Source organism: Physeter macrocephalus, chromosome 3 (genome assembly GCF_002837175.3).
Source record: "Physeter macrocephalus isolate SW-GA chromosome 3, ASM283717v5, whole genome shotgun sequence".
NCBI classification, from domain to species: Eukaryota; Metazoa; Chordata; class Mammalia; order Artiodactyla; family Physeteridae; genus Physeter; species Physeter macrocephalus.
The window spans coordinates 13327909-13337487 of NC_041216.1; the positions used below are offsets into that span (position 1 = coordinate 13327909).

At 38.3% G+C, this 9579-nt stretch overlaps 1 protein-coding gene across 7 annotated transcripts in view; it reads right to left on the bottom strand.

Annotated features, from left to right (window-relative positions):
- Positions 1-9579, bottom strand: part of PHACTR4 (phosphatase and actin regulator 4) — an 85010-nt gene that overhangs the window by 29424 nt on the left and 46007 nt on the right. For 3 of the 7 annotated variants that reach the window (XM_028487345.2, XM_007100893.4, XM_055083405.1), the window contains 3 exons: positions 3456-3483; positions 2325-2495; positions 1608-1688 (listed from right to left, as the gene is read on the bottom strand). In XM_028487345.2, the coding sequence (XP_028343146.1) occupies positions 1608-1688; positions 2325-2495; positions 3456-3483 (280 nt within the window). The remainder of the gene's footprint in view (positions 1-1607; positions 1689-2324; positions 2496-3455; positions 3484-9579) is intronic. The other 4 variants (XM_024125251.3, XM_024125249.3, XM_028487379.2 and 1 more) reach the window with 2 other exon arrangements.

Below are 9579 nucleotides of genomic sequence, written 5' to 3' on the forward strand. Positions count from 1 at the left end.
GGAGCCTGTGCTCCGGAACGGGAGAGGCCACAACAGTGAGAGGCCCGCGTACCGCAAAAAAAAAAAAAAAAAAAAAAAAAAAATCAATCAATCAATCAATCAACCAAATATATATGGTATGCCACTGAATTCCATAGAAGTATCTTATTATTATTTAGTATTTTTCATTGTCAAGTTTAATACCAGTAGAGAAAAATGTACAAAATAGAAATGTAAATTTCAAAGACATATTACAAGGAAAACACCTGTGTGATCATCATGGACATTAGGAAATAAAATGTTTTCAGAGCTCTGAAGCCTCTCTCTCTCCCTAGTAACATCCCTTTCCTTCCCCCACAAAGCAATCAATCACTCTCCTAACTCTTAAATGATAATCCTTGCTTTGTGTTATTATAGTTTAACCACATAAGCATGCATCTCCAAACAGTTTTTCCTTTTTCTTTTTTTTTCTGTTTTGAAGGCATTTATTTCAACAGTTCATTCACTAAAACCCCCTGAGCTTTAGTCCAAAAAGTTAGTTTCCATTTTCTTTTGAGAATCAGGAGAATCAACCCACTTTTCTAAACAATCCTTTTTTTAGATCATTTACTGGGAGAAAGTATCTTTTAAAAGCATGTTTGGAGTGAATTTGTAAGCAAAAATTAGTAAAAGGGCAAGAAGAACTTTTCATTCCTCAGCTCAATCTCAACTCAAGTTCAACTTTTAATTATTTCCTATCTTGTAAGAGTCATTGCTGCCATTAGGCCTTTCTCTGTGAGGTGGCCAGTTTTCTCCTTAACACAGTTCACTAAACTCATTTTTTTTTTTTCCCAAACACTGTTTTTTCTTCACACTTACAGAAATGATACAATATATTTTCTTTCATGACTGACTTCAATTGCTCAGTATTACTTATGACATTCATATTAAAGCATGGAGGTGTAGTTTGTTTGCATTGCTGTATAATATTTCATTTTATCACTGTGTCACAAATTATGTATATATTTTACTATTGATGGACATTTGGGTTGTTTCCAATTTTGCTCTACTGTTAATAAATATTGCTGCTATGAGCGTATTTATACATATCTCCTGATACACATGTATACATATTTTTGTTGGGTATATACCAAAGACTGCACATAGGTTTACGTATCTCCAGCTTTCATAGATTATGTTAAACTTTTTTTCAAGGTGATTCTTCCACTTTAACACTTCCACCAATAGGTGTATGTGAATTCCACTTATTTCATACCCTCATCAACTCTTGTTCTTGGTCATCTGATTAATTTTAGGTTTTCTAGTTTATACGTAGAGCTATTTTATTTTGGTTTTAATTTGTATCCCTTAATTACTAATCAAGTAAAAAGCCCAGCTTTTTGTTTATTGGGCATTTGTATGTACTCTTCAGTGAACTGTCTGTTCAATGCTTTTGCAGACTTTTCTACCGCATTGCCTTTTTCTTTTCTAACAGAAGTTATAAAAATATATATTCTAGATGCATGGACAGTTTTTTTAAGCCCCCTTCCCTCTCAACAACAGCAATAATAAAGAAAGAAAATTCAAATACTTCGTCAGAACCAAAGACCAAGTGTACAGAGACAGGCATATACTATTTGCAAACTCACCCTGCTCAGAGTCTTCCAACAGAACCCCTCTTTTAACCAGCTCTTCTCTCGGTTTTCGCATAGATATTTTTCGCTCTAAAACTAACATTAAATTGGAAAACAACACTCAGAAATGTGGCAGATAAAATTCACCTCCTTAGGTAAAAGAATAAAGTGATTCAATTTTCTATTCTTAGGAAAGAAAAGAACACAAAAACTAACTTTGAATTTAAAAACTTAATTTCATTCACAACCTGTGCTATTGGGAAAATATCATTTCCAAAAAGAACTATCCTTTCATAAGTTTAGCTTTTCCTTTTTTAAAATTTTGGCCTGCCACCCGGGCCCTTGGCAATGAAAGCGAGGAGTCCTAACCTGCTGGACCGCCAGAGAATTCCCTCCTTTTTTAATGGAAATTGCAATAGTAAGATATTTATGGATGAACTTCTTCTGGGAGGAAGTGGCCAGAATAGAAGAAAAGAGGCATCTTATATCTGCTGTAGTTCAAGAGCTCCATTCACCACTCAATTGATAAACATGAACCCTATCAAAATACCAACCTAGGAATGAGGATATAGTATATATGGCTTAGTGAGTGACCACTTGTTTTTTTAATTAAAAGATTCAATTCCCTTTTCAAACAGGGGGTTATAGAAACTTGGGAAGAGAATGAAAAAGTTAGGTATTTCCAATGGGGAACTCTAACTCAGAACATATATTTAAATCTTAACATCTCACCTTCTGATGTCTCTTTGAATTTATCGCTTTTTTTTTTCCGCCATTTCCAGGGCTTGAAGATCTTGCCAAAGCCTGAGAACTTGCTCTTCCTTTTGGTAGGAGGTGTTGTGTCTCCTGCTTCCACACTGTCCATGACCATGCCTGGGTCTGCAGTGGGCTGACCTGCTTCTTCTGTTGCATGGTGAGAGGGAGAAAGGGAAGAGAACAGCCAATTTATTATTTCAGCACAATCTTGAAAATGTCCCTTCCCCTCTCTTCCTGTGGTAGTTGGAAAGGATCAAAGCAATGATAAAATAATCATGCAGACAGACTCCTTGACATCACATGGACACCAAACATCAAAATCCATAACAGATAATTTACTAAGGAGGAAAAGGAACCAAACGGAGCTGACATCATTTTAGGACAAAAATTCAATGAGATGATCATAACCAGCTCAAATCTCTTAAAGGCACACACACGCACAAATGTGGATATCTTCCCAATGTGCATGAGATCTTGCCCCAATGTAGGCTACTGCTGTTGCTATGCTCATCCTCTTGGCATGGGGGAAGGCCTGTCCCAGCTAACACCACTATCTCTTGTGTCATTGAAGCAGAGAATTCTACCATCAGTGAGTGAGTCATTATTCTCTGTTAAACACTGCCCTCTCCCTGCCCTCCTTTTTCAGTATATAAATAGTTCAGGGAGGGGGGTAACACTTAAGTAATAACACCTTACTTGTATATGTTATCAGATTATTTTCTCTCTTCGCAAAAAAGACCTTAGGTAGTTGTGGAGTATTGGAAGGGGCTTGGGGGGCGGGGTGGGGCAGGGGTATTAGAAAGTGCTTCAAAATAAAGGAAAACTTTTTTAAAAGTAGAGATGAGATTTCAGTTTGCTTATTACAATATTGCTTTAGGGACAATCCTGATTCTAAAGATTTGACAAGAAACATAACTGACATGATAAATGTGCAGGATTGAAATGAAAGGCCACGAGTCCCTCATAATGACCACACATGCAGGGTTTAGTGAGTGAGCTTTAGTGGCAGAGAAAGGAGCAGCCAAGACTGGGCCAAGAATAATAAAAAAAAAGCAGGAAGGCAACAAAAAAAGCAGGAAGGCAACACAATACAACTTTGCACTCCACCTACTGTCCCAGCGTTCTTTGGAGAAGTCTAGAGGAGAAGAAAAAAAAGAGTCATGTGGAATAACAATCCTGGAATTAAATTGGGACCTTTACTTTACAGAAATACATCAAGGACCACATACTGTATAATCACATGTAATAAGTTAACATGTTTATTGTAAACAATTTCACATTTGAAGCAAATAATGCATTTGGAGGTGGTGGGGACAAAGGGGCATAATATATACACTAAAAAAATCTTTTAATTCAATAGATATTTTTTCATAAGAGAAAATATACAATCAACAAGCATAATTTTTTTAAAGAAACACTTGACAAATTCAATCTTTTTTCAGTTGATAGATGCTGAGTCTAGGGAAGTCCGTTGATAAAGGTAAGATTTACACAACAGTAATTATCAGAGCAACTGCAGCAATGGTTGCTGATGCATTACTTTGCTATGCCTAAGATGACATAGGCAAAACAGGGGTCTGGTTCCTGAAGTGCAACAGATGAAGATGCCAGAGGACAGTGACTCTTTTCTTTACTTGAGGGCATCTTGGGTCTCAACTACTTCAATTCTTTACATGAAATGCAATAGATCATGGTTATAACATTGGATCATATTTTTTAAAGTTTAGTTGCTAGAGATGTAGAATAACTCCTGTCCTAACAATTTCCCCTCAATGGTACCCTGGGATGGACCGCCAAGAGTGGCACTAGAGTGAACACATGGTACTGTTTTTAAAAGTGAGCGCTTTTTTTTTTTTTTTTTTTTTTTTTTTTGCGGTATGCGGGCCTCTCACTGTTGTGGCCTCTCCTGTTGCGGAGCACAGGCTCCGGACGCGCAGGCTCAGTGGCCATGGCTCATGGGCCCAGGTGCTCTGCGGCATGTGGGATTTTTCCCAGACTGGGGCACGAACCCGTGTCCCCTGCATCGACAGGCGGACTCTCAACCACTGGGCCACCAGGGAAGCCCAAGAGTGAGTGCTTTAACTAAGACAGTATTCTACCAATTATGGAATGTCAATGAGACCTGGACACATTTCAGAGCATTCATGATATCATAACATTGATATTTAACATATGTTAATGATAACACTTTCAGAAATGGAGATAAGTATCATAAGCTGCTCATTCTCAAATAGTAGCCTTCCTTACAGAGACAAGGAAGGACTGAAACTTTAAATCTCTTGCTAACCCACCCACTGAGTGAAATTCACTGAGTTCCAAAAGACACACAGGAAAATGCCTGTTTGGTTAAAAGTAATAGGGAAGATAATATAAAAAAACAAAACCCAAACCAAAACAAACAAAACCCCAAACTAACAGTATGAAAGTAAAGGTTATTAAGTGCTATGTGATGCTTTTACAAAGAAAAATAGCCAAAAACTTTAGGAATGTTAGGTGGTAACATATTCACAGAAAAGTTCCTGTCTGTAAAGTCCTAAAATGAAATGTATCCAATCTAGCCTTCTTCCACTATCTTCTTGGATATCTAATCACCTTCTAAAGTAGGATTCAGTTCAACCCTTTTAGTTCTGCATTATACTGAACAACATATTTATGTGTCCTCTTTCTCTTATACATTCAAAACAAGAAAATCATGATATTCTTTCAAACATACATATATATTTTTTGCGGTATGTGGGCCTCTCACTGCTGTGGCCTCTCCCGTTGCGGAGCACAGGCTCCGGATGCGCAGGCTCAGCGGCCATGGCTCACGGGCCCAGCCGCTCCGCGGCATGTGGGATCTTCCCGGACAGGGGCACGAACCCGTGTCCCCTGCATCGGCAGGCGGACTCCCAACCACTGCGCCACCAGGGAAGCCCCCCTTTCAAACATATTTATGCCTGCTAGCATATGAACTCAAAATAAGTTCAGTTTATATTAAGTCGCAGTGTGTGTGGAAAATACCAACAGCTTACAATAAAAATGAATGCATCTGCCATCAAGGCACTGAATACAAAAAGCAAAGAGAGCAGTACTTTTTTTCTTTGACGCTTTATGAAAATGTGTGTAATCTTCATGTCCATAAAACTTTTAGAAACTGGTATGCCTCTTGCATCAGGCAGTGAGGTTCAGCCACACCAAGTCCTGACCCAGTTATCATCCCAAATTCATTCATTCATATTCTTATATTCTCACATTCTCCTTTCCTTCCCCTTCTCCCCTCCTCACTTTCATGACAAACAGAACATTATTTCCGTGACACCCAAATCTGTTCCAAATACTTGGAATCAGCCCAGTTGCCTTTTCAAAACACAGAATCTCCAGGAGCTGGGACCTAAAAATCTGTTTTAAAAAAATTTCCCATGCAATTCTTTTGAGTAGTCAGCTTGTTAAATGCAATTCCAGATTACTATCTGGAAAACTTTTGCATGTTAAAAGAGACAGAGGCAGACATTCTCTGCACGTAACCTAATTCTTCCTTCCTCCCTCCCGCCCTCCCTCCCTCCCTTTCTTTCTTCCTTCCTTCCTTCCTTCCTTTCTTTCTTTTTGGCTGTGTTGGGTCTTCGTTGCTATGTGCGGGCTTTCTCTAGTTGCAGCAAGTGGGGGCTACTCTTCGTTGCGGTGCATGGGCTTCTCATTGCGGTGGCTTCTCTTGTTGCGGAGCATGGGCTCTAAGCACTTGGGCTTCAGTAGTTGCAGCATGTGGGCTCAGTAGCTGTGGCATGCAGTTCGCTTCAGTAGCTGTGGCGCACGGGCTTTGTTGCTCTGTGGTATGTGGGATCTTCCCGGACCAGGAATCGAACCCGTATCCCCTGCATTGGCAGGCGGATTCTTAACTACTGTGCCACCAGGGAAGTCTCTATTTATTTATTTTTTGATGTGGACCATTTTTGAAGTCTTTATTGAATTTGTTACAATATGGCTTCTGTTTTATGTTTTGGTTTTTTGGCCACGAGGCATGTGGGATCTTAGCTCCCTGACCAGGGATGGAACACGTACCCCATGCATTGAAAGACAAAGTCTCAACCACTGGACCGCCAGGGAAGTCCCTATTATTCTTTTAAAAAATATTTATTTATTTATTTATATGGCTATGTTGGGTCTTAGTTGCGGCACGAGGGATCTTTGTTGCAGCATGTGGGATCTTTTGTTGCGGCATGTGGGATCTTTTGTTGCAGTGCGGGGGCTAGCTCTAGTTGTGGCGTGTGGGCTCTACAGCATGCGGGCTTAGTTGCCCTGCGGCATGTGGGATCTTTGTTCCCCAACCAGGGACTGAACCCATGTCCCTTGCATTAGAATGCAGATTCTTAAACACTGGATCACCAGGGAAGTTCCTAACTAGGTATTATTTAGAACTAGAATAGGGGCCAGGGCCATACACATATTTTTTCAAATATAGGTTAAAAATAGAGTAGGAAGCTACATGCACTGCATTACCTAAACTATAATATACATTAAAAAGGAGAATGGGATATTCACAGAAAGTTAGACAAAACAAAAAGGCAGAGGACTTTGTACCAGATGACGGAACAACATAAAACCCCAGAAAAACAACTAAATGAAGTGGAGATAGGCAACTTTCCAGAAAAAGAACTCAGAATAATGATAGTGAAGATGATCCAGGACCTTGGATAAAGAATGGAGGCAAAGATTGAGAAGATGCAAGAAATGTTTAACAAAGACCTAGAAGAATTAAAGAACAAACACCTAGAAAATTAAGGAACAAACAAACAGAGATGAACAATACAATAACTGAAATGAAAAATACACTAGAAGGAATCAATAGCAGAATAACTGAGGCAGAAGAACGGGAAGGAGAAGAGAGGGAGAAATTACCCGAGAAAATATTTGAAGAGATTATAGTCAAAAACTTCCCTAACATGGAGAAGGAAATAGCCACCCAAGTCCAGGAAGCACAGAGAGTCCCAGGCAGGATAAACCCAAGGAGAAACACACCAAGACGCATAGTAATCAAATGGGCAAGAATTAAAGACAAAGACAATTTATTGAAAGCAATAAGGGAAAAATGACAAATAACATGCAAGGGAACTCCCATAAGGTTAAGAGCTGATTTCTAGCAGAAATTCTATAAGCCAGAAGAGAGTGGTACGATATATTTAAAGTGATGAAAGTTAAGAACCTACAACCAAGATTACTCTACCTGGCAAGGATATCATTCAGATTCGACAAAGAAATCAAAAGTTTTACAGACAAGCAAAAGCTAAGAGACTTCAGCACCACCAAACCAGCTCTACAACAAATGCTAAAGGAACTTCTCTAAGTGGGAAACACAAGAGAAGCAAAGGACCTACAAAAACAAACCCATAACATTAAGAAAATGGTAATGGGAACATACATATCAATAATTACCTTAAACGTGAATGGATTAAATGCTAAACCAAAAGACACAGGCTCGCTGAATGGATACAAAAACAAGACCCATATATATGCTGTCTGCAAGAGACCCACTTCTGATCTAGGGACACATACAGACTGAAAGTGAGGGGATGGAAAAAGATATTCCATGCAAATGGAAATCAAAAGAAAGCTAGAGTAGCAATACTCATATCAGATAAAATAGACTCTAAAATAAAGAATGTTACAAGAGACAAGGAAGGACACAACATAATGACCACGGGATCAATCCAAGAAGAAGATATAATAATTATAAATATATATGCACCCAACATAGGAGCACCTCAATACACAAGGCAACTGATAACAGCTAGAAAAGAGGAAATCGACAGTAACACAATAATAGTGGGGGACTTTAACACTTCACTTACACCAATGGACAGATCATCCAGACAGAAAATTAATAAGGAAACACGTTTTAAATGACACCACAGACCAGAGAGATTTAATTGATATTTATAGGACATTCCACCCAAAAACAGCAGATTACATTTTCTTCTCAAGTGCACACGGAATGTTCTCCAGGACAGATCACATCTTGGGTCACGAATCAAGCCTTGGTAAATTTAAGAAAACTGAAATCACATCAAGCATCTTTTCTGACCACAATGCTAAGAGATCAGAAATCAATTACAGGGAAAAAAAACGTAAAAAACACAAACACTTGGAGGCTAAACAATACGTTACTAGATAATCAAGAGATCACTGAAGAAATAAAAAAATATCTAGAGACAAATTACAATGAAAACACGATGATCCAAAACCTATGGGATGCAGCAAAAGCGGTTCTAAGAGGGAAGTTTATAGCAATACAAGCCTACCTCAAGAAACAAGAAAACTCTCAAACAATCTACCTTACACCTAAAGGAACTAGAGATAGAAGAACAAACAAAACCCAAAGTCAGTAGAAGGAAAGAAATCACAAAGATCAGAGCAGAAATAAATGAAATAGAAACAAAGAAAACAATATAGCAAAGTGAATAAAACTAAAAGCTGGTTCTTTGAGAAGATAAACAAAATTGATAAACCTTTAGCCAGACTCAACAAGAAAAACAGGGATAGGACTCAGTAAAATTAGAAATGAAGAAGGAGAAGTTACAATGGACAATTCAGAAACACTAAGCATCCTAAGAGACTACTACTACAAGCAACTCTATGCCAATAAAATGGACAACCTGGAAGAAATGGACAAATTCTTAGAAAGCTATAACCTTCCAAGACTGAACCAGGAAGAAATAGAAAATATGAACAGACCAATCACAAGTAATGAAATTGAAACTGTGATTAAAAATCTTCCAACAAACAAAAGTCCAGGACCAAAAAATCCTCAACAAAATACTAGCAAACAGAATCCAAAAACACATTAAAAGGATCATACACCATGGTCAAGTGGGATTTACCCCAAGGATGCAAGGATTCTTCGATATATGCAAATCAATCAATGTGATACACCATATTAACAAATTGAAGAAGAAAAACCGTATGATCATCTCAATAGATGCAGAAAAAGCTTTTGACAAAATTCAACACCCATTTATGATAAAAACTCTCCAGAAAGTGGGCATAGAGGGAAACTACCTCAACATAATAAAGGCCATATATGTCAAACTCACAGCAAACATCATTCTCAATGGTGAAAAACTGAAAGTATTTCCTCTAAGATCAGGAACAAGACAAGGATGTCCACTCTCACCACTATTATTCAACATAGTTTTGGAAGTCCTAGCCATGGCAATCAGAGAAGAAAAAGAAATAAAAGGAATGCAAATTGGAAAAG